Source organism: Triturus cristatus, chromosome 6, assembly GCF_964204655.1.
Source record: "Triturus cristatus chromosome 6, aTriCri1.1, whole genome shotgun sequence".
Taxonomy (NCBI): Eukaryota; Metazoa; Chordata; class Amphibia; order Caudata; family Salamandridae; genus Triturus; species Triturus cristatus.
This window is the reverse complement of record NC_140589.1, coordinates 112,497,756-112,524,002: the sequence shown is the minus strand read 5'-3', so window position 1 is coordinate 112,524,002 and position 26,247 is coordinate 112,497,756. Positions and strand designations below refer to the sequence as shown.

Sequence of the window (26,247 nt, the reverse complement as noted above, 5' to 3'; positions counted from 1 at the left end):
CCGGGACCATGAACGGCACGGAGCAGACTGCCGGAACTCCAGAAGCTTACGGGACCGCTCCCGCCTAGCCTTCGAAGTCAGGGCCCGGCAGTCGAGGCAAGACTCGGAATCGTGGTCGGCCCCTAGGCATTACAGGCACTGGCGGTGGTGGTCCGTTACCAACATCAGTCGGTGACAGGAGTCACAGGGTTTAAAACCAGGCATCCTACCAGCACCAGTGTCAAGTCGACAAAGAGAACAAAAGAGTCAAAAAAGTTTAGTCAAAAAGTGACTAAAGAGTATGCTCTTCCCGGATCGGCGCTGTCCGGCGTGGAAAAAAGAAGAACGGACGTCAGCGCGCAAGGCCGGCGTCTAAGTACTCCGACGCCGTCATTCCGGCGAACGATGACGGACGCGGAGCCGCAGACGACGCCTAGCTACGCGCAAGGGTATTGCTGACGAAAAATCTTTTCAGATCCAGTCTGATGCCTGGGGATATTCTAAGGTGAGGAATCTAACTAACGTGTTTCTTTCAGATACCTGGGACTAAAACTTGACCATGCATTATCTATGAAAGACCATATTGCAGCTGTCTCTAGCTCCTGCTACTACAGCCTATGTCGCCTACGTAAGATTTTGCCCTACCTGCCCATTACAAAAACAACAATTGATGGACAGAAAGCAGAACAAGGTCATACATTAACCCCAGTACAGAGATCTGGGCCTAAATCCATCGTTTTTTTGCTCACCATGCCATTCCAGTTTGAACCCAGCCATATGCAAATCAGTCTTGACCCTGTGCCTCATGGGAACAGTCCAGCCCTAACTGCCAAGCCAGGTCCTCCCTGGACTGGACCAAAGCATCCTAGGACCAGTTTCGGGGTTTCACCCCTCTTCAGCCAGGATAGCTTGATTCCAGTGGCATGGAGAGCACGGGACTCACGTCTGAGCATACCCGTCCCACTCAGGGTGACAAATGCAAAAACAACAATTGATGGACAGAATGCAGAACAATGTCATACATTCACCCCAGTACAGAGATCTGGGCCTAAATCCATCGTTTTTTTGCTCACCATGCCATTCCAGTTTAAACCCAGCCATATGCAAATCAGTCTTGACCCTGTGCCTCATGGGAACAGTCCAGCCCGAACTGCCAAGCCAGGTCCTCCCTGGACTGGAACCAAGCATCCTAGTTGGCAGGGTATGCTCAGACGCGAGTCCCTTGCTCACTTTGCCACTGGATTCAAGCAAGCCTGGCTAAAGACGGCTGAAATGCCAGAAACCGGTCCTAGAAAGCCTGTTTCCGGTCCAGGGAAGGCATGGCTTGGCAGTGCGGGCTGGACTGTTCCCATGAGGCACAGGGTCAGACTGATTTGCATATGGCCATGTCTGAACTGGGGTGGCAGAGTGAGCTAAAGAACGGTGATGGATTAAACCCAGATCTGTGGACTGGGTGTGAGTGTTTGATTGGTTCTGATGCTCAGTCTATCACCACCCCCTTTTGTACCGCTACCTGCCCATTAAACATCGCAGAACCCTGGTTCAGGCCATGGTGATCAGTCGCCTTGACTATGGAAATGCACTGCTGGCTGAAATAGGTACGACGCTGGTCACAAAGCTGCAGATGATTCGAAATACCGCATTGAGAATGACTCTGAATCGCCCAGCTGGCTCCCCTTCAGCTCCTCTGTAGCAAGAGCTTCACTGGCTACCGGTCAGTAAGCAATCAAATCAAATTTTAAGGGCAAAGGCTCCCTCTACCTCCAAAGGAAGCTTACCAAACAGGTATCGGTCCGCAACCTTGGATCAAATTCCTTACGACTCCTAATGGTTCCCCGAATACGTCTTTCTCGTACTGGTGGAAAGGCTTTCTCGTACCTTTCCCCTCGCTATTGGAACCAACTGCCTATTGCCTTACGCAAATGTACTTCCTTTAGCATTTTTAGGAAACAACTGAAAGCTTTTCTGTTTTAATCTATGGGAAACTTTGACTCGGACTTCCCCCATCAGTTTATCACTAAGTTAGCGCCGAGATGCCCCCGGGTGAGTCGCGCGCTTTAGAAAATCCCCCTAACATAACATTAAACTTGACAGGGATCCAACACCAGAAATTGTATAGACATTGGATCAAATTTTAGACAAGGCGCTTGACCTGCAGTGGATTTCCACCAATACTCGAAGATTTTTACAAGTCAAACATCCAAGGCGACCCAGATTATACATGTTGCCCAAAGGGCACAAAAATTTAGACCAACCATCCCTTCAGACCCATTGTGTCTGGGTGTGGATCTGTTTTTGAACCTGCCGGCCAATATGTCGATAATTTTATACAAACTTTTGTTCAAAATTGGAAGAGTTATATCAAGACACGACTCCCTTTCTTCAATTGATGAACCTGGTTGCAACTGATCATGATGCACGTTGGCTTCTTTGTTCTATCGATGTCACAGGGCTATATACCTCGATACCTTTACAAGACGTTTTAGACGCCTGTGAGTGGGCTTTGCTTCAACTTCCTTAGAAAGGAGCGAACAAGATATTCATTCTAGAACCACTGCATTTCTGCCTTCAACACAGCTAGAGTGGAAAAATCAATTTCTCTAGCAAATGAGTGGCACATCAATGGGTTTTACGGGGGCACCAGCCTACGCGAACATCTTTATGGCCAAATTTGAACAAGACCACATTTTTGTCAGATGCACGATGGCATTCAAATTTAATTTTCTATAGCAGGTTCATAGATGATATTTTCTTAATTTGTAATGACTCACCTGCACAAATGGCACAAAGAATTAAAGAGTTAATTCAGAAGAACCCCCGTATACAGTTGACCCATTCAATCAGCACGACAAGCTTACCGTTCCTGGATGTATTGATAACCCATGGCCCCAACAAATTGGAAACTACTGTGTTAAAAAAAACCTGACAGATAGGAACAACTTGTTGATATTTTCAAGTTTCCATCCACCTTCCTTGTTACAGAATTTACCATTCTCTCAGATGCTGAGAAGAACAAGTTACTTACCTTCGGTAACAATATATCTGTAAGAAACATTAGTTAGATTCCTCACCTTAGAATATCCCCAGGCGTTCGGTAGGATCCGGGTAGATTTGTCAGCAATACCCTTGCACGTCGCTAGGCGTCGTCTGCGGCTCCGCGTCAGTCGTCGGCGTCATGATCGCCGGGATGACGTCAAAGTACTTAGACGCCACTCTCGCGCGCTGACGTCAGTTCTTGTACATTGCTTTCCGCGCCAGGAACACAGAGCCATGCAAGAGATTGACACTGGTGCCAAAAAATGCAAAGGCCCTGAAAGGGATGATCTCAACCCTAGATATCGGTTCGCAGAACGGGGAGGATGGGTGGGTCGGTGAGGAATCTAACCAACTAATGTTTCTTACAGATACATCGTTACCGAAGGTAAGTAACTTGTTCATCTGAAAGAAACACGTTAGTTAGATTCCTCACCTTAGAATAGATACCCCAGCAATACCAACCCCGGTGGTGGGTCTGCGAACCAAGATCACACCAGAAAGTCCTGGAGAACAGAACGACCAAAGAAGCCGTCTCTCCGGACTTGGCTGTCCAGGCAATAATGTTTGGCAAACGTATGCAGCGAGGCCCACGTTGCTGCCTGACAAATGTCCTGCAAGGGGACTTCGAGGCCCAGGGCAGTGGTCGCCGCTGTGGCCTGAGTAGAATGGGCCCTCAGCCCAATAGGAGGTTCCTTTTTAGCTAAGGAGTAGCAGGTCTTGATACACAAAACGACCCACCGAGAGATGGTCCGTTTGTCCACTGCTTGTCCCTTCTTAGCGCCCACGAAGCCGACAAAGAGTTGGTCGTCCACCCGGAACTGCTTGGTGCGGTCCAAATAGAAGGACAGCGCCCGTTTTGGGTCCAGACAGAGGAGCCGCTCTTCCTCTTTCGAGGGATGCGGAGGCAAAAAGAAGGTGGGCAGCATAACAGACTGCCCGATGTGAAAGGCAGTCACCACCTTAGGAAGAAAGGAAGGACGAGTCCTGAGAACAACTTTGTCCGATATGGACAGAAAGGAAAGGAGGCTTATAAGAGAGAGCCTGGAGCTCACTCACCCTTCTAGCAGAGGTGATGGCCACCAGGAAAGTAGTCTTAAGCGTCAACAGACGAAGGGGACAATTATGAAGTGGCTCAAAGGGAGCACACATCAGATACGTGAGTACCAGATTCAAATCCCACTGAGGCATTACGAAAGAGACAGGAGGAAACATGTGAGAAATGCCCTTAAAGAAGTGAGAAACAACAGGGGATTTGAACAGAAGGCTGATCAGGAAGCCGTAGGAAAGCAGAGACAGCTGAAAGATAACCTTTAAGAGTGCCCAGAGCAGAGCCCTGCTGGGCCATGGAAAGAAGAATGAGGAGAACCTCAGAAAGAGGGGCGGAAAGGGGATCCAAAGCCTTTGCTGTGCACCATGCCACAAATTTGTTTCACCTGCAGGCGTATACCGATTTTGTGGAGGGACGCCTGGCTGCCAGAATAACATCACAGACTTCAGGAGGCAAGTTAAATGGCATCAACTGCCACCGCTTAATCTCCACGCATGGAGGTGGAGGCTGGCCAGGTTCGGGTTAAGGACCGTCACCTGCTGCTGCAACAGAAGGTCCTCCTGAAGACGCAGTCATATCGGGGGATCGATCGACAGACTGAGTAGCTCGGGATACCAGTACCTTCTTGCCCAATCCGGAGCCACAAGGATGACTTGGGCCCGGTCACGCCTGATCTTCTTCAGCACTCTGGGCAGAAGTGGTATAGGCGGAAAGGCATACAACAGACTGCAACTCCACTCGGGACTAAAAGCGTCCCCGAGCGAGTGCCGCCTTGGAAACTCCAACACGTAGAACTGCTGACATTGCGCGTTCTCTTCGATGGCAAATAGATCTAACCAAGGCTCTCCCCACTGCCGAAAGCGGCTGTGCGCCATGTCAGAGTTGAGAGGCCATTCGTGATCCATCATGCACCGGTGGCTGAGTCCGTCTGCTCTGGCGTTCAGAGAGCCCGCCAGATGTTGAACCACCAGGGTGATGCCCTGATGTTGCAGCCATGTCCAGAGGCGCAGAGCCTCCTGACAAAAGGTCCACGACCCCACCCCGCCCTGTTTGTTGCAATACCACATGGCGGTCGTGTTGTCCGTGAACACCTGCACTACACTTCCCTGGACAGAGGGAAGGAATGCCTTCAGTGCAAGTCGGATCGGTCTCAGCTCCAGAAGGTTGATATGGAGTCGAGACTCCGCCGGAGACCAGAGGCCTCTGATCTCCGCCTCTCCCATGTGGCCAACCCCATCCCAGGAGGCACGCATCCGTCACTACTACGTGCTCCGGTTGGGTTAGGGAGAGGGATCTGCAACTGACCCAATCGCGGTCCGTGAGCCACCACTGCAACTGTCTCGCAGTGCCCTCCGAGATCAGGACGTGGTCGGACAGGTTGGGCCCACTGAAACTTCAGGTCCCACTGCAGAGCCCGCATTCGCCATCTGGCGTGATGCACAAACAGGATGCAGGAGGCCATCAGACCCAGAAGTCGCAGCACCAACCTGACCAAAACCCGGGATAGAGTCCGAAAGATGTGAATCAGAGCCTGAATATCCTGGACCTGCTGTTCCGGAGGATAGGCCCGGAACTGCGCCGAGTCCAGAACCGCTGCGATGAAGAGGAGCTTCTGGGAGGGACTCAGATGCGACTTCGGCACATTGATGGAGAACCCCAGCAAATGCAGGAGGTCGACCGTAGTTTGGAGGTGGGAGACGACTGCCTGGGGCGAGCCCACCTTCAACAACCAGTCGTCGAGATAGGGGAAGACTGGAACCCCCAATCTGCGCAGATGAGCTGCGACCACCGCCATCACTTTCGTGAACACCCGAGGGGCACTGGTGAGGCCGAAGGGGAGCATGGTAAACTGAAAATGCTCCTGGCCCACCGTGAACCGCAGGTAGCGCCGGTGGGCGGCAGGACAGGGATGTGGAAATAAGCGTCCTGCAAGACCAACGCTACCATCCAGTCTCCAGGGTCTAGGGCAGCCAGAACCTGAGCATCTTGAACTTCTCCTTCCGGAGGAAGGCGTTGACGTTCCTGAGGTCCAAGATATGGCGTAGGCCCCCTTTGACCTTCTTGGGAACCAGAAAGTAGTGGGAATAACCACCACTACCTACTTCTGGACCAGGAACGTAACTTCCTCCTGCAGAAGATTCAAGTGATCCCCCGACATGCGGTGGTACTGGGGTGGCATGGCTGGAGGGGTCGCCTTGAGGTTCTGTAATTCTCGAGTCTGACTCCATTTTGTTCGGTGCCACCATTTTGTGTTGCCCTCACGTAGGCCTGTGAAGGTAGCCTGGCGAACAAAGTGGCCTGGCCTTCTTAGTCCATATATACATTAACTAGGTTTCTTTCTGACTCTGAAATGAACTGTAAGAAACTGACCTCGCAAAGCCAATTTCCCTGATCGATCTTTGTCTGAGATTGCCAATCAATGTTCAGGACATCGTTAACTTTTAGTTTCCTTGCACATGCCTTATCTTGTTCATCATCTGTTACTGTTTCTTTTTTAGGTTTCTTCATTACATGGGTTATGCTTTCAATTATAGGTTTGTCCGGCTTTTGGAGATTGAATTTGGGACATTCCTAATGATTAACTTTTGGGTTGGGATACTGTACATGTAATCATGCCATGCCCTGCAGTTGCATCTAAATCAGGTTAACCTTTGTGAACTATGTAATTATGTTTTGCCCATATCCTGCTAAAACCCCAAAGGCTACTCACCTGCTGACCCTCCAGATTTTCCATTTGTTTAGGAATGTAATTGGTACAACTCCCTTACATGCCTGGGGCAGGATAACGAGTATATAAGACATGAAGTAAGGCCATTCTATGGACTACCTCATTCAGTTGCTACGGCTTGTGTGTGACGTAGTCACACTCATTTGGAGTTTAATAAAAATGTTCTTTTATATTTCAGCTTCTGTGCCAAATTCTTTATTATTGGTTTGAATGGACTAAGCATCAGTGAGTCCCCTGAGAAGGAAATTATTATTTTCCTCAGCCTCGAAGGGGAGGGAGTAGCCCCTTCGGACGATATGCAGCACCCACCTGTCCGACGTGATGGAACACCAGTGGAGCAGGTGCTGGCGAACTCTGCCTCCCACTGGCGTGGAATGGGCCTGAAAGCACGGACTAGGAGGGCTTTGAGGCGGATGCTGCTGGGGTAGATGTAGACGGACCGGCACGTTGTCCCGCATCAGCGGAATCCCCATCCGTGACCGCGTGGATGTTGGTTCTGCGGCCTGTGGCTAGGTAGACGGGAGGGGGCACCACGAAAGGGGCGAAAAGTGAAAGTTTGCAGGCGCGGCCCGAGAGGCCCAAGGACTTGGCCGTAGCCCTGGAGTCCTTAAAGTGCTCCAGCGCACTATCTGCATTGTCGCCATAAAGGTGACTGCCATCGAAGGGTATGTCCATAAGGGTGCTCTGGACACCCCCAGAAAAAATCGTGGACCGCAGACAGGCGTGGCGACGAAGCGCCACCGTGGTCGACATTGCCCTACCCAGCGAGTCCGTAGTGTCCAGTCCACATCGGATTGCATGCCGCGCTGCATCCCGCCCCTCTGCATGAGCCTGGGCGAGCCGTGACCGGGCCTCCTCCGGGCAAGGTGGCAGCACGTCCTCCACCGTATCCCACAGGGAGTGGGAGTAACGGTCCAAGAGATACGCGGTGTTAATAGACCAGAACCCCTAACTAAGGGAGGAGAACAGCTTCTTACCAAACTGTTCTAGTCTCTTGGATTCCCGATCCGGGGGAGCGGACAGGAAGGAGGTCTGGGAAGTAGAGGCCTGGATAACCAGGCTCTCGGGCGTGGGGTGCATGGACAGAAAACTGGGGTCGCCCGGTGCAGGGCGGTGGCGCCGGGCCACGTTCCGGTCCACAGGAGGTACTGTGGAGGGCTTGGACCAGGTGCCCTTCAGAACGTCAACCAGTGCTTCATTAAACTGCAGCAGAGACTCCGAGGAGCTTGCTGACGGTTGGAGCACTTCAGTGAGGAGGTAGCTCCAGCCCAAGGGCTTCGGCCGACTTGCGCAGCACCACAGAAAATGCAGCACCTTCCTCCGAAGCCACAGTCGGAGGAGAGATGAAGCCAGTGTCAGGGGAGGTGTCAAGACCACTGGCATCCCCCAGATCGTCTGCCCAGTCCTGAGATAACTGGCCCTGCCTGGCCAGAGGGTCCTCAGACCCCTCCCAGTCGTCACTGTCATCCGATTCCTGGTAGACCGGAGGAATGATCGGAGCTGGGCGGAAGATGAAATTGCCACCCATAGGCGTCGGGTGCGGCGCTGGACGGCGCCGCTCCGACGCCGGGCCCGGACCGGGACTAAACTGGGGAACGGCATCGTCCGAATACGTGCCGGGGGTGGCACTGAAGTCAGCGCCGGCAGAGAGGTCATTAGGTCGACCGGCGCCGACTGGGATCCAGGCCTGGATCCCTCGGGGGCCTGCGGCGTCGGACCGGAGTCGACTGATGAAGCAAGTTAAACCAGTAAACACCACCACAGAAACTGGTATGTACAAATGCCACAACTGCATGAACTGCAATAACGTGATGTTATGGAACAAGAACAACCATCCGCACTCCGGTAAATTGAATCATCTCAAACACTCAGAAGATTGTAATTCTTCATTTGTCATTTACTGTATAAAATGCCCTTGCGGGTTATTATACGTAGGAATAACTGAGTGGAAAATAAAAATCATGATCACAGAACAAAAAGCATGAAATCCAACTTTGTCACACATTGGTTAGAACACCACCACACCATAGCGCAATTGAGATTCACAATCTTAGAAGTGGTTCAGACCAAAATGGGTAGAGAGAACGCTAAATGGTTATCACAGTGCAAAGTTTGGTGGATCAAGTTGCTTCAAACCATGACCCCATCAGGCCTGAACGACAAAATTGACGTCATGCTTTTTATAATGTCTATCCTTACTATGTTTGTCACAAAGTTCGTTGTCATTATCGGATATTGTTGTGTACAGATTTATTTCTTAATTTTCACATATGTTGGATCATTGTGTACAATGTGCAAATTTATGGCAACAAAACATGGATGTCATTTTCTATGAGGTCTTTTCTCAAAGCACCTTATTTATCATGTTTTCTATCTTTCTCTGCTGACATTCCATCTATCTCATTTTTCATTCAGTCCGATCTTTTCCTCGTTTCTATCATCGATTGTACTGATACTGTGTTAAATATGGTTAATCTGGCTCTTCGAGATAAGTTAACATTTCAGCTTTTGGTAGTCATGAATTTACTTGGAGAGAGTTATTCCTTGACTGGGTGTTCTCTATACTCTGTATTGGTTCATTTCTATCATTGCATGAGTCTTTCATTAAGTTGCCCGTTTCATCATAGCGCCCTTTCTCACCAGCTGAGTTTGGTTTGTTTTTTCGGTGCTTAGTATTCATTAGTGGCTTTCCAGTTCCTGGTTGTGCGGAGAACTGCCCATATGCTTGTCAGTGGAGGATAAGTTTCTTTTGGTAAACGGTAAGCAGTAGGGTCGTCAGGCAGTAGTATTTGGGTACGGATAGTCTTGACGGCTTGTTGACGATGAATCCTGTCTCTCTTGATAGATAATTCAGTATTAGGCGGCAACCAGCACTATCAGTGTGCATCATGTATCAGTATGGAGCAGCCACTTTCCCATCCAGGCTCACAGCCACCTTAGGAGGTAATTGCAGGTCTTGAGGGTGTTCTTAGTATAGTGTGAGTGGTTTCTCACGATTAATTTCTTGTCTCGGTTTATTTACAGGACTTATATAACATTGACTGGTCACTGCGCATATTTAGGCTCGCCCGACAAGCTTCAAAGGTATTTGCAGGCTATTTAGTGTGCCCACAGACTGTCATGGTACCTCGTAGTGATTTCAATATTTCCATTCTTCTTTTTGTGTTTAGGAATTTGGTTCTCACATTTGCTGTTGCAACAACCGGAAGTCACCATCTCAGCGAGTCGTTGCGGCATCACAGTGCATCTGTGCACTTGCTTACAAAGTTAGGGTATTTTATCCCACAGCAGTTTGTTTCTTGATTGCAAAACTCTCGTTTTTCGAGTAGTCTTTTCATCTATTGACACTTTTCAGATCGCACTACGCAGACAGCATCTCCAGTCTCGCGGAATTATGAACACGTCTTGTAAGTCCCAAGCAAGCATCTTTTGGTCTTTTCAGCGCTGGTTGACACGATATCGGTGTAGTTGAGCACTTTGTTTCTACATTGGGATGTTGATTGCGGGTTAGTGTGAGTGTCCTTCGCTGATACTTTTCATGAGGTGGACTTTCTGGGTCTATCAAACTTTTTCTTCAACGCATCCCTCGGGTTTCCTATTCTTTACTCGCATCGGTTTTCCTCCATCTTTTTGCCATGCCTTTGTGCATTTTGAATGGACACATCCATGTCCCTGTATGTTGTATATTAACTGTTGCTTGTTTTCAACACAACTATTTTGCTTATTTTTTTTCATTCTTTTCACAGTGTCCCCTGAAGAAGGAATCTGTTAATCCAGAAATGCATTGTGCACATCATTGAATGGAGATGTAGCATTTATGTTCATTTATGTACAACAGACATGTTTACATTATTTTTTAACTATTATATACACAATTATTTTTTAAATTATCACGTTTTTGAAGTAGAATGAGCCAAATAAAGGCTAAATTTTCAGTGTGTCATAAGTACACATCTTGGTTAAAAAAAAATTGAGATTCATCATTATTCACTGGATGTTTTCTTCTTTGATTATGTGAATAATTGTAATATTCACTGTGCAACTAGAGATCGGGTGAACAGTCACTCTCACATTTTCCTTTATGCATTAAGGGTTGGCTACATCTGTCTGGTTGGCACGCATACTAGTTCAGCTGTTATTTTCTTGTGAGATCAGTTCATATGCAAAGGTGTGCGCTAACTCTATGAATTACAATTCGTTGACTTTGCCATGGCATGCTCGCCATTGCGTGAAATTGCTGTGATTTATTATTGCTTGTAAAATCTGTATCTCTGGAACCCTTTGGTGGATCTTTTTCGTTCTAGTGTCTACATTCTAATAAAAAAATAAATATCTATTTTTCTAAATTAGTGTCTGATTTCTTTTTCAATAGTTTTGGTGCTATTTAAATGCTTTACACTTGTTATTATGTGTAAGCCTTGCTGTTCAGTACCACAGCTACCGAGGGTTGAGCTGAGGGCTTTACATACTAAACCTACTGGACCTAAAGGGGTATTGGTAAGTCTACTGCACAGTGAGGATGCACAACCACACCATTTAATACACCCCATTTAGTGGAATTTACAAGATTGCTTGTTTTTAGGCTGATAAATTATACATTTGTGTTACATACTTCCTGCCTTTCTAAAGTAAGGCAAAGATTCTACACAAACTGACTTTAGAAAAGTATTCTGGGATTCTTGTCCACAGGCAGGACTATCCAATGCTTATGCTTTTAATGGAGAAACCCTCAAGACGAATTGGAAATGTTGTCCCCCTCAAGATCTTCGGAATGGCTGGGTACAGCATTGTGAATTTCACATTGCTATCCATCAAAAATGTCTTCACTGGTAGAAAGCCACTCTGCACCTTTTGCATTGTAGGAGTGGAATCAGGATGGATCAAGAAGGACATATACTGGCACAATAGTTCCCCTTTCTCCCTTGCCAAACGCAGCACTATATCACAATAATTCACTGGGGTAGCCTCTAAATGTTTTGGAAGAGAAATGTGCCTCTCAGAGGAAGCGATGAACATGTATGAAAAGGTATTTCTGCAAACAAGTTCAGTGAAGTGATTCCGCATAAGTTTACAGGTCACCAACAAAACCATCGTCGTGGTCTCTGCAAGGCCCGCCGTTCTTATATTGCTCCGTCTTTCACTTGTCTCCAAATCTTAATTTGTTCCTCAGATAACTTCCAATACCTAATCATGGTGTGGTTAAAGGAATTATTCTGCTATCTTTTCTTGCGAAGTTTGATTTTGGGTCATTCTGCTAGACGTAGCACCAAGACGTTCGTCCCGTGCGCTGTAGTCGTGCGCTCTTTAAAACCACTGATTCGTTAACTGCTTCATTCATTCATGTGCATTTTCATGTCATCACCATCTATCTACTCACTAAGCAGATCAAATATTGGATTCAAATGTCAATCTTGCAGTCACCACAAATGAGCTGACTTTTCATTTCAATTAAGAGGGCCTCTGCATCCATATTGTCTTGTCATTTTTTAGACCGTTTGGAATCAAATTGATTACTCTTCCGAGCATCACTCTCTCTCATACTTGCCATTGCCTAATAAATCTATCGGGACCAGGGTGCAGGAGTCCACAGTAAGCAGCTGACCCCAAGATCTCCAGCAGATAACGGGCTCACACCTGGGTCCGCAACAGCACCCAATATACTCAAAGAGTGCACATCTTCAACTCATTCTCCAGTAGGCATTCTCCACCTGCAGGAGCAGCTTAAACCGGTTAAATGCTACAAGAAACAGATTTCTCTCCTTGAGGCACTCTTCATACAACCAGGCTGACAACAGCAATGGTTCCCCTGAGGTTCAGTCCAACTGAATGGCAGGAAATTACTTCTTTATTTCATGGCTTTTATTTCAGCGAGACATCACATAGCCACCTGGGACTGTAACAAAAAGTCACCCCAGCAGTAGAAATTAAGTGTAGGACCATCTGCCCACCAGAGACAATCCCACCTGTAATTTCTCTGCGTCACAGGGGGATTGCATTTGCCCTCAAGCTGCATCACACTGCCAGAAACTCCCAAAGGTGCTGCAGTCATGGAGCAGCCGCTGCGCCTTTCACCAGTTCCAAGTACGGCTCCTGCGGCTACAAAAAGGTGGCCACTACTGTACAACCCAGCCAACAGCGCTCGCGTGTCTTCCTTCAGCGTGTCACTGCCCCAGACCCGTGGGCAGAAGAGGTGGCACAGATAGCCTATTAAATTTAATGGACCGAGCACAGGAGCACCATCGGGCACGTCATCTGTGCTGGTTCCTGTCTGGCCTCCGAGGAGAGCACGCTGCCAGTCAAATCAGTCCCCTCACCCATCCGCTCCACAAGATTTTCCTCAGTAGTTTCAGATGGCTTCTTTACAACTGGTAGTCGTCTCCCAAGAGTGCTGGGCGCCCCATCCTCCCGCCACCGCAGGGGTATAATTAATTTCAGCCAATTGTATTGTGGGGCACAGAGCCCCACTTCTAGGCATCCAGATACACCCCCTTCCAAGCACCAATTCACACACTGATCAAAGGGCACAATATCTTAGGCTCACATGCAATGAAGCTTTGACAACAATACTAGACTGGCTTATTGTCTGAGTGTACGGATTGAAGAGGAAGCCTGACTACAGATGGTCTGTGCTTGAAGATTCTGTTGGCCACAACACCGATTCTACCTCAATGGGGTTAAGCAAAATTGTGCTGAGTACAATGTTATTTAAGCAGTAACTGTGAGAAAGTGCCATCTTTCTTGCATGGTATGCCGGCACTTTTTGCTGAATTGCTGAATGTACTTTGACTGAGTGTGCCCTGGACTCCTGACAATCAGGTGCCCAGGGCCTATGTTCCTTCCCTAAAACACACCAAACCCAAATTGGCAAACCCTGGCCACATGTCAGCCTCTGGTAAATGGTACCCTAGGTACCCAGGGCCTTGTGACCAGGGAAGGCCTCTAAGGGCTGCAGCACTCATTGTGCCCTTAGAGGCCCTGTACCCTTACACACTGCCTTTGCAGGCTGGGTGTCTGGGTGCAAGACAAAACAAAGTCGACATGGCACACATCCCTGTGTGCCATGCCCATCACCTACACTGCCATGGCATACATCAGCCACCCCTCTAGCTGGGTGCCTTATGCCAATGGTGTGGGCACAGGAGCAGGAGCCCTGTGCCCCTACAGTACCCAGGTCCATTCCTGAGCACTGTAAGTGCAGTGCTGCCATTTAAGAGTACATGGTGCTGAGAGCTCATCAAACACAAACTCCACAGCACCATAATGGCAACACTGAAGACAGAAGTTTGGTATCAAACTTCTCAGCACATTAAACCCACACTGATGCCATTGTGGGATTTAATGTACCAAGCACCCCAGAGGGCATCTTAGAGATGCCCCCTTAAACCTAACCTACAATCCACGCCTGCTCTGAGGCTGCCACACAGCAGACATGTTGCTGGACCCCTGGGTGGGAGAGCCCCTGCTCTCCTGGGCCTGCAACAATGCACATCCTGGGCGAGGTGCTAAATCTCCTCCCCCAGGATGGGCAGGGGGAAGCTTCAAAGGCATGCCGCCTCTGTGAGCTTCCTCAGGCCACTGCAACCCCCCACTCTGGCGGGAAGCTTGGCCTAAACCCCAAATAGGGACAGGGGATGTGCCAGCCTGCCAACCCCACCCCTCAGGAGGGGGAGGCGAGGTGAAGCACATCTCCGGGCGCTCGCCATCTTGAAGATGGGAAGCCCTACCCTATCAGGATTAGGCTACTGCCCCCCTCCCACAGGAGAGAGGCAGGATAGGGGGTGTACCCACCCCATGACAGGGACCCATTGGTCCCTGCCCTTCACCAACCTGTTACGCCCCTAAATCTAGTATTTAGGGGCACCCTGAACCTTCCTTCCCCAGATTCCAGATTCCGAAATACAAAGAAGAGCAAGAAGAAAGAAGACCTGCGCTGCAGCTGCTAAGAAGAGGAAGACACCAACTGCTTTGGCCCCAGCCCTACCGGCCGGTCGACCCTCGAACCTGCTCCTGCTCCAACCCAGCATCTCTTGTGGCCAGCAACCTCACAAACCCCGGAGGACCTGGCTACCTTTTGGCTCTAAGACCCTGGGACTCCCATGAGTAGAGGCTCTACTCAAAACCCACCTCTAATCCCTGGCAGCAGCCCGGAACCGCGAACCCAGCACACTCTGCACCAGCCAAGCCTGGCCAGTGCCGGATAGAACAAAGACCACGAGGACGACCCCCACGGCGACTGTGACCCCGAGTCCGGCACCCAAGGACATCCCTCGACACTCCTGAAGAAGCCTGCAGCCTCAGAACAAGGTGCCCCCCCTACCGCGATCAACAGAGGGTAAGAGTTCCCAACACCAAAAGGCACCCCTGCACGCGGTGCCCCACGGTCCCCCTGTGCCCAATCCCGGGGTACCTACCTTTCCTCAAACTACCCAACTTATCTCTCGAAGTGGTGGTGGCACCTGAAGAATCCTCGTCCCAGAGCTTGCAGTCTTTTTCTAAACCGGAGATTTCCCATTGAAATCAATTGAGTGCCCGAAGGCTCAAAAGCACCCTGCACCCAGCCGCCCGAGTGGCCCTGGCAGTGCAACCTCTACACCTACCTACTTCCCCACTTGCCCTGAGTAAGTGACCAGGAGCCCAGCTCCCACAGCCGCGTGGCTTGCTAGTCAGCAGCCACCAACCACGGACCCCCTATCCCTCATAGGATAACATTGGGCCTAACTCTCTCTGCACCCGGCCGCCCTAGAGTCGCTGAGGGTGAACCAACTGTACCTACCCGACCCTGGGTGACCCCTGAGTCTATGCCCAGAACCTCAACTCTGCCAGTCGAGTACTTCCCTTTAAACCGATAACTCTATTTTTTCATAGGGTAACATTGACTGGCTTTTTCCTGAAATTTCTTTTAAGTGTGGACTTTTCAAATCTTAAAATATTCACTAAAAATCAGCTGAGTAACGAAAACGAAAATACTCATCTGCTCTTAGGTGAGCTCCCAGTGCTGGATCTTGGTGCCCAGCACTGCCTCTGAAAAATACTTACAACTATAGTTACCAGTAACTCAATTTTCTTCCATAGGAAACCATTGTCTGTTTTTCTGTGAAATTTCTTCTAAGTGTCGATTTCTGCAATCTTTTAATATTCTTCAAAAATCGTCTAATATCTGAAAACGTAATTACTTACCTGTTTTGGATAAAGGTCCCAGTACTGAGTCTAGGCACCCAGTACTGGATTACAAAAGTAACGAGAACGTACCATACCTGTAACCTGCATTTTCTTCGATAGGGAATCATTGATTGTTTTCTCTGAAATATTTTCTAAGTGTCAACTTTTAAAATAGCTAAATATTGTTTAAAAATCATCACAGTAATTAAGTCGACTTTCATCACTTGATTCTAAGTACTGACCCAGGACTGAATCTAAGATCCAGTCCTGGAATTCCAAAAGTAATCCTAAAAGTGATCTGTTGCAAATAACTTGAAATTTCCATTGAGCTCAATGCATTGTTGTGTTTAATATAGTGTTGCCTATTGCAACCACTTGTAACTGTTTACAAAAGTCAATTGCATATTGCAAAAGTATTTATATAATGCATCTCATTCTGAGAAAGTATATTTTAATGCCAAGTGTTGGTTCTAAAATAAAACAAGCATATATTTTTTATATATAAACCATTGGCCTAGAGTTCAGTTATTGAGTGTTTGAGACCATTTGCTGACTGAGTGTGTACAACAAATGCTTTACACTGTCCTCTGATACTGCCTTACTGCTCGACCAAGCTACCACTTTAGAGAGTAAGGTTATATCTAACTTTAGCCTCTGTCAAACCCTTGGGGACTGTGGACTGTGTACACCCTGTACCTATTAAGGAACAGTATATACAGAGCCACTTTCTCACAGTAACCTTAGCAGCATTGCAATCAATGGTCAAAAAATACTGCCAGAAAATGGATACACCAACAAATATATGATAGTTACAAAACTGCACATTAGCAGCTAAGTCATTCAACATGGGACCTGGAAATATGGGATCACGGCTGGCGCCAAGCTTGACCTATCATGCCTAATGCTAGGCAAATCAAGCCACACTGTTATACCCTCTTTGCCTTGTCACACAATATTGAAAGCCTGTAAAACATCCTAACCACTAGTATATTATTCAATATAAAACAATAGACATTTTCATTATATGTGATATTTAAGTATAGCATGGTGTGCCCTTACCTTGATCTCTTCAATAGTGTCAAATAACTAAAATGGGAGAAAAAAAAGTTTATTATTCAAGACAACAGTTTGCACTATACACAAATAGATGTACAATTATAACAGACAGATTTCAAAGATAAACAGCACTTGCAAAAAGATTATACATGTTGCATCCAATATGTGAAAGCAGAACACAAATAATGAGAAACAACTGCTCCTCTGAACAACATCGACTACCTTTAGTCTAAGGTAGTATAAAACAAGAAGTATTGAGGTGTTTGTGATGTACTTGCAAACTATCTAAGGTTACTTCTGAGTGTTAGCCCAGTCATTGGCTTTAGGAGGTATTTCAAAACTCTACATCTACATACTTCACAGCCATTTTTCATATCTAGGAAGATTTTATTTGACGGACATATGGGTTAGGTAGAAGCTTGCAATTCTCTTGCCAGGATAGAACAAAATCATGTGGGAGGGGCCATTCCTCAAAATTAAACAAGTTACTTATGTTTGATTGACATTTTCTTCTGGATACTCGGACCTTCTTACTTCCAGGTATCTGACCAAGAGAAACATTCAACTTGGCAGGGTTCTCAGAGTATCCTGGACGGTGTCAAACAACCATTGTTTTCTTTTGAGCAGCAGTGACTTCACTGTTTGTCTTGCAACAAATTGCCATGTACTTATACAGGTATGGGAAAATGATGGAGCCAAAGTCAATCATAAGAAAAACTGTTAACAAAGTATTTGAATATCCTCAGAGAAGGAGAGATAGGATGTTGACCAGAATGAATCTCACATGGGTGACAATTGCAGTCCTTTTTCAGACTAAGCTTTGACCCATCCAGAAGATTCTTCTGAGACAGCACAGACAAATGCATTGAGCAATCAACCCTGAAGACAACTTAGACCTTCATAATCCAACACAAAGTATGCCACCTGCCCAGAAGATACTCCGGGCACTCTTTGGGTACAATAAAGTGCAACTGTTCCACTGCCGTATATGCATGATGAGGAGGTAATATAGATGCAATTTAAGGCTGGATGGTCGAAAATGTTGTATGTAAATAAGTACGTTTATTTAAACCAAGACCACACCAGGTATGTTTCAGGCTAGTTTCAGTTAATGCCCCACCAAAATAATGGCAAAAGAAACTCCGCCCGTTTTGGAATGAGTTCCCACAAGTGCCAGATGTTTAACACACAAACCATAAAACAGTTGTAAATAATGATTATGTTACTTACTCAGTAAGCATCTGCTGTAGTGCTGCAGACCCACATAGTCTGCATATTTCCGCCATCTAGTGCTGGATCGGATGTGTGCAAGTTGTTTTCTTTGAAGAAGTCTTTCGAGTCACGAGACAAAGTGACTCCTCCTCTGGGTGATTGTGCACATGGGCATCAGCTGTTTGAATGGAGTGAAGTATCAGTAAAGAAATGTCCATGTAAATGAAATAGTGTAAAGGTACTGCAATGGCCAAAGGAGGGTGGGTGCATGTGAATCTACAGTCCTACATGCCACAAACCGATGCTTACACAGTAACAATGCATTCAATGGCACGTGTAACTGAAGATACACATGCTCTGCATAGACTCTCCCTCTCCAAACGCAGTGGCTATTCTGTAGGTGTTGTAGTTGTCTGAAAGAGTACATAGCACTGGATGTCCTACTTTGGCTTATTGGTGTGCTAAAACATCCACAAAATAATGCTTAGAGAAAGTGTGTAGTGTAGACCATGTAGCTGTCTTACAAATATGAGCTATTGGATAATGGTCAGAAAAGCAATGGAATCCACTATTTTACAGGTAGAGCGTGCCCTGGAAGGCATAGGAAAAGTTCTTTAGGCTTTGGCATCACATGTCTGAATGGATAAAGTACTTAACTGTAATCCTAGTTCTCTTCCAGGGTTATACTCATCAAAGTCATAAGAACTGAATAGTCCCGCCCACGTGCGGGGACCCCAGAGCAATAACAAATAATATAAATATATCTACACACACACGTATATATATATATATCAAACTATATGGCTCCCCAGGTAAGGCTGCCTCCTCGTAGCCTCCGCTCCAGAAAACACAAACACGGACCGTATTCTTTGTGCAATAATTTATTCGCTAATTTGCAAGATTGTCGCCATAACGTTTCGGCTCCCCTTGAGCCTTGTTCACATGACATGTAGATCCAAAACACTTCCTTAAATAGGAAGATAGATACTCTGCACGTGATGAGGTTAAGCATAGACATGGAAAGCAGACTTGAAGAGATGCATATCAAGATCCAAGACATCGTTTTTGTGCATTCAAATGTTTTGTATGATCCCTTACTTTTGACATTCAATATTATACCAAACATATTAACATAATTCAAACAGGAATTCAAGCACAAAAATACTAAGGAAATTAGTGCTTATATGAATATTATAGTCAGAAATGGCCGTCTCCATTTACGCTGCATCCTACTCACGATACATTGTATATAAAGGAATATTTCAGTTCATGAACAACTTTCAACAGGAGATTTGTGTGGCCAAAACATTCCTGTGATTATGTAGCACCCTTCTGATGTCTGCACAATTTTAAAATAACGGGATAAATCCCCATCAATTCCATATTTCGTAACTCTTAACCTATTATAGGCTGCAGATCCCTGCAATTGTACACGTGTGCGAGGAGATGTACTAAGTGCAAAATGTGCTAATAAATTAACATTTTATCATATAATTTAACAATCATTCATTTTACATAAATAGCTATTCCCATAAAACAATTATAAAAATATATAAATATGTAAACAGCAAAAACGAAGTTAAACTTTGAAAGTGCAAGATATGTGCAAGTTACCATGAAGAACCGCTGACTGATCCCAGTCATAGATAACAATTGTTTTTACATTTACTCTTCCGTCATAGCAACTGCACTGATAAAACTTAATAGGTTACTTTTAATGTTGTACCAAGTTTAACTGTGACTTACAAGAGAATAGAGGTACTGTCGTATTCACATTTAAATGACATCTTCTATCAGTACTAGTATAGATATAACATATAAAAATCTAGCTCTTTTACAAATCATCAAGATGGTACCATCTTCCTTCATGATTAATAAATACTGTTGATGATAAAACAATAAATAGAGTGCATTTTGGTTAAAAATTATTCTCCCACAATAATAAAACACCGTTGATAAAATCCATTGTATAAAAGGCTAGATAGTGATAAGTGCACCAGTACTAGATATGAATTGGTCTCACGTACTGACCTCAATAGTATACATATGTGAATTAAGAGGTAGGTCCCTAATGCAAAATAGTATGTAGGTCCTCCGTGACGTTGAGCCCACCCGGGGATTTGGAATCTAGTTGGAGTATATATTTTGTTTCCAACTGTCTTAACCTAGCTTCCCTATTGCCCCCGCGTCTACTAGATGGTACTGAATCAATGACAAAGAAAGTCAAATCCTTGTTATTTGCTGCGATGTTTGTCCTTAAAATGTCGGGCCACTGGGTAGGTGTTGTCTTGGTTTGCTATTGCCCTCAGGTGCTGTAGGATGCGTTTATGTACTTCCAATTTGGTACAGCCTACATACCTAAGTGCACATGGACATTGGAGCACATACACAGCATATTCCGTTTTGCATGTTAAGACCTTCTCAATTTTATGTTTTCTATCACTGAAGCCGTCTTTGTAATATTTAGTATTGACCCCATGTGTGCATGCTTTGCATGTTTTGCACTTAAAAAAAACCCCATTCATTTGGAGCCAACTAGTCTTTTCCATGATTTCAGGATTAGTGTCAACTATATGATCTTTCATGGAGAGTGCTCGACTGAACGTTACAGTTGCTCTGCGTGGTAGTGTTGGGCCTAAAATGGGGTCACATAGGAGAATGGGCCAGTTGCGATTGAAAATACGATAGATTTCAGAGTGTTGTTTGTTGAACCCCGTGATAATTCTGAATTCTTTCTGTGGTTCAGAGATTGTTTGGGTTACTATGTTGCTATTCATCATGTTATCATACTTTTTAAGTAGATCCTGTCTGGATTTAGTTCGAGATTTTCTGATGGCCCTGTCAATAATCTTTTCAGAGAAGCCCCGTTGTAAAAATCTGCTTTTACTAGTTGCTTGGGCCACATCTAATTCAATCTCATTGCTGCATACTCTGCGCAGCCTCAGCATCTCACCATAAGGTATACTGGTGATAAGATGTTGAGGATGGGCACTTGCCGCATGTAGAATAGTGTTCCCAGCTGTCTCCTTTCTAAATAGTTTGGTTTCCATGGCCCCATTGGAAATATATACCTCCGTGTCCAAAAATGTAACATTGGTCTGACTCATGCTGACTGTAAAACTAAGATTGAGATTGTTTGTATTGATGGACCTGACAAATTCCTCAGCAGCCTCTCTGCTGCCACCCCGTACTACAAAAAGATAGTCTATATAACGGTACCATGCAATTACATGTGAATCCATTGTATCCCTATACTCAGTTCTAAGGACCAGCTCCTCCCAAGCTCCCATGTGCATGCATGCATAGCTTGGAGAGAAGCTGGCCCCCATGGCCACTCCCTGTAGCTGACGATACACCAAATTGTTGTACATAAATACATTATTGTTGAGGCATATTCTTAGCATTTCCATAAGCATGGTTGTGTGATCTTTGAATAGATCTTCTCTTTTCGATAGATAATATTCTACCGCTGCCATGCCATCTTTGTGTACTATACTGGTGTATAATGAAGATACGTCAAGTGCAAGCATCCAATAACCCGCCTTCCATTCAATCCTTTGTAGTTTCAATAGGAAATCACCAGTGTCTTGAATATATGATTCTAGTGCTTTCACAGATCCCTGCAGAAAATAATCAATATAGACAAACGTCTTCTCCAGAAGGCCCCCTCTGGCAGAAATAATCCGCCTGCCGGGGGGATTTGCCATATCCTTGTGGACTTTCGGGATAAAATAGATGAATGGGACTTTGGGATAATCTGTTTTCAGAAATGAATATTCGTCATTAGTCAGCATAGATTTTTTTTTCCATTTGAGCAATTTCTTATGATATTCAGCTTGCAGAGTTTTCAGTGCAGACATATTGCTATGTTCATAGTGCTGTCTATTATTGAGCTGGGAGTGTGCCTCTTTGTCATACAGAGATCTGGTCATGAGCACAATGTTACCACCTTTGTCACTGCCACGTATGATAATGTTTTTGTCTTTGTTCAGTTTGCGGATAAGTGCATAGTATTTGGCATTCTTGGCATCAAAACGGTGTTTCTTATTGCTTATTTTTCTATGTAGATCTTTGATCTGAGTTGTTACATTTTCATTGTAAATGTCTATGGAGTCCCGTAACAATATGGGAACAAACGTAGAGATTGGTTTGAATGGTGTAACTGGAGAGATTTGTTTCCTGGTTGTTGGCTGGTCAGTGTTGCCATCACCTTGTGCCAGTGTACTGTCCAAGAAACCGTTTCCATCATAGCACCACAAATCAAGAATTTCTCTAGGTATTTGGGATTCCAATACTGACCCTATATCAGTTGTCTCAGTTGTTTCAGGATTTTGCGGATTCGCATTTCTCATCGCATGGAATTTACGGAGCTTCAATTTGCGAATGGCTTTGTAGGTATCAAATCTGGTGTCGATATAATTGAAGTCAGATTGTGCAGCGTAGGAGAGGCCAAGTTTGAGAATATCTTCCTCATCTTGCGCAAGTATGATGTTTGTTAAGTTGATAATGGTGGTATCGTCTGCGATTGAATTTATTAATTCTTTGTTTTCCACTGGCCTCTGTCCCTCTTCCTGTAATAGGTGCCGCCTCCTCGTCCTGTACCTCTGCTTGTAGTTGGCGCGTTTTCTCCTTAATTCTTTTGAGCACGGGGTCGTAGAGATTGTATCCTCTCTTGACATAAAAAAAATGTATCTCTTCCCCCGGATGTGGTTTAGCTGCGATATTTGGAACATCCGTACGTTGTTCCGATTCCGATTCACTGCTGGTGTATGTGCTTATGTCCGACCTAGTTGAGTCGACTTGTTCCTTGCTACTTATTGTAACCTTTGGTGTGCTTTGAGTTTTGTTCTTTGGTCCCCGATAGGAATCATACTTCTTGGAGAAGGTAAATATTTGACCCAGTTCGTAATCTTTTCGGTCTCTTTGGAATTTATAGGCTTTTCTGTCCATTATCTTCAATTGTTCTTTTCTCAGCCTTTCTCTCATCTCCTCCATTAGTTTTTTCTTTTCATCGTTTTCCTCCATGGTTTCCAACTCGTCTTGTAATATGGCAATGTCTTTTAATAATTGTGCCCTGTCGATTTCCGTGTACTTAACCAAAATCTGTACCAGACGCCGTGACGCTTCAAGATTACTATCCGCCCATTCCTTCATCATCTCTGGGTTGGGGCTCTCGTAATTTGGTGCCGTCAAAATGCGTAATCCTCTAGGTATCCGATTTACATCCAGGTAACTTTGTAGGGATTTCGCTTCCCACCACTTGCTTTGTTCATTGCGTAACTTTTTTTTCCAGTATATATATATATATAAAAATACCCATATATAAAGATAATATGCATATATTTATACATATGCAGCCTGCAACATATTACTAGGCTCAAACTGCCACAATTGCATTGTAAATCTTTTACATTTGAAATAATAAAGAAACATACATCATGATATTTTCATGACACCGATAAAGAAAACTGCTTTCAGTTTGCTTTGAAAACCACAGCCTTTATTTTCAAAGGTAAAAAGGCAAGATCAGAGGCAGATTAGCCTAGAGAGGCTGCATATAGAACAATTTGAGAAATTGGCGCCGTGCCTTTAAGACCTCCAGGAACACCCAGGCTCCCATCATGCACCACAGGTGACAGTTAGGTCAGTTCTTTTGGACGGCGTATAACAGTGTAAACACAGCATGGGTAACAGATACATATATACGGCCATGGTATTCATCTGGGAAGGAGGGAGGGATGCTTATGACTTTGATGAGTATACTCCTGGAAGAGAACTAGGATTACAGGTAAGTAACTCTTCGCGCTCTTCCAGGGGATACTCATCAATGGTCATAAGCACTGAAGAGAGATGCAAGCCCATCCCCATACCCTGTGGACGAATGCCAGCATATCATAACCTGTTTACAAAACATATAAAACTCAAATTTCTCAAGGATGCTTGTACAAATTGAGCATCTGATCGAGTGTCAGAATCAAGGCAGTAATGGCGTGCGAAAGTGTGAACCAAACGCCATGTGGCTGCTTTACAAATTTCCTGAATAGGTACATTTCTAAGCATCGCTACCGTAGCGGCTTTTTCTCTTGTAGAATGAGCTCTCGGCTTGCCCGGGAGCCGTTTGTGTGCCAGCTGATAGGACAACATGATACATGACACTATCCATCTAGCAATAGACCTTTTAGAGGCAGGAAAACCAGAGTTCAATGGACCACAATTAACAAACAATCTGTCCGCCTTTCGTACACTCTTTGTTTTATCTAGACAGTGATTTAACACTCTTTTTAGATCTAGGGAGTGCAAAGCTCTCTCAGCAGGAGTTACAGGGTTCGCAAAGAAAGTAGAAAGAGTGATTGACTGGTTGATGTGAAACTCCGAGACCACCTAAGGAAAGAACCTCGGGTGAATTCTAAGCACCACTCTGTTCACATGAAAAACGAGATAAGGCTCCGAAGAGCACAAGGCTTGTATCTCACTCACCCTGCGAGCAGATGTAATTGCCACGAGAAAAGCAGTCTTCCATGAAAGATGTTGCAAGGAGGCTTTGTGGATAGGCTCGAATGGGGGACCAATTAACTTAGAGAGAACCACATTAAGCTCCAAGGAAGGAGATGGAGACAGAACAGGTGGGTAGACCTTTTGTAGACCCTCCAGGAAGTCCTTAACAACTGGCATATGAAAGAAAGAAGCCTGAGAGGGGGACTTTCTACATGCTGTTATCACTGCCAGTGAACCTTTATGGAGGAATATTGCAAACCTGCTTTGGCCAAGTACAGTAAGTATGTTAACAGTACCTGTTCCTGAACTCGAATAGGGCATTGACCCTCAGTACACCACATGTAAAAACGCTTCCACTTAAAGGCGTAAGACTTTCTCATAGAAGGTCTCCGAGCCTCCAAGATCTGCATGCAGTCTTGAGAGAGACCTAAATGTCCATATTTGATTAACTTAGGACCTCCTCCTCGGCGACCTCCTCAGTGATGGGTGTGTTGACATCATGCGTCTCGACAGCGAATGCCTGTGCTGACACGTCGTCGGCGAGCTACTGTGCCTTACCTGCATCGAGGCCCTCGGTGGTCGACTCAACGATGTGTGTGGCCCTTTCGACGTCGGTGGTGTTCTTGATGTCGCCGCGGACACTCTTGACGGCTGGCTTCGATGTTGACGTCGAGCCAAAACCGCCTGCCATCAACCTGGCTCGCCTGCGTTGGTGTCTACTTCGGCCTATGATGGGACTTTTCACCTGAAGTCGTTCTCTTCGACGGCGAAGGACGCCTCAACGTCTACTTCGACGCTGACTCGGAGCACAAAGGTATTTTGGAAGTCGATCTGTCCCTCAACGGCGTGAGACCGGTGCTCTCTTTTCTCACTTTTCTCTTTGTGCTCCAGCCTTGCTTGAGAGGAGGGCTTCTTTGAGGGATGCTCTTCTCTGCCACTTGCTGCACTTGTTCCTCTCTCCTGCAAAGACTGCAGTTTAATCTTCTCCCTTTCCCTAAGGTTTCTTTTTGAAAATTTGCTGCAGTAGTAACACTGGTCTGGCTTGTGAGATGAAGGTATACAAGCAATACAGACCGAGTGTGGGTATAATTTGGCCATCTTTCTTCCACAGGCCGGGAACTTATTAAATAAGGCCGGCATTATGACAGGAAAAAATAGACAAAAATCAGAAAAACAACAGGAATTAGTAAGCCAAATACTGAAAACGTCGAGTGAAACTTAAAAATTCCACTTTAGACCGGAAATTTGTGATAAAAAAAATCAAAAAACTGGCGAGCTCAATGCTCAAGGATCCTCACAGAAGGAGCCGGAAACACGAACTGACCTGTCACCTGTGGTGCATGATGGGAGCCTGGGGGTTCCTGGAGGTCTTAAAGGCAGGGTGCCAATTTTTCCAATTGTTCTATATGCAGCCTCTCTAGGCTAATCTGCCTCTATGATCTTGCCTTTTTAACTTTTAAAATAAAGGTTGTGGTTTTCAAGGCAAACTGAAAGCAGTTTTCTTTATCTGCATCATGAAAATATCATGATGTTT

General features: G+C 45.7%; 1 protein-coding gene across 1 annotated transcript in view; it reads right to left on the bottom strand.

Annotated features, from left to right (window-relative positions):
• The window catches only part of LOC146816480 (exportin-5-like), a 1,728,456-nt gene that overhangs the window by 893,848 nt on the left and 808,361 nt on the right, over positions 1 to 26,247 (bottom strand). Inside the window, exon 16 of the mRNA XM_085610324.1 lies at positions 17,010 to 17,036. Within this exon, the coding sequence (XP_085466450.1) occupies positions 17,010 to 17,036 (27 nt within the window). The remainder of the gene's footprint in view (positions 1 to 17,009; positions 17,037 to 26,247) is intronic.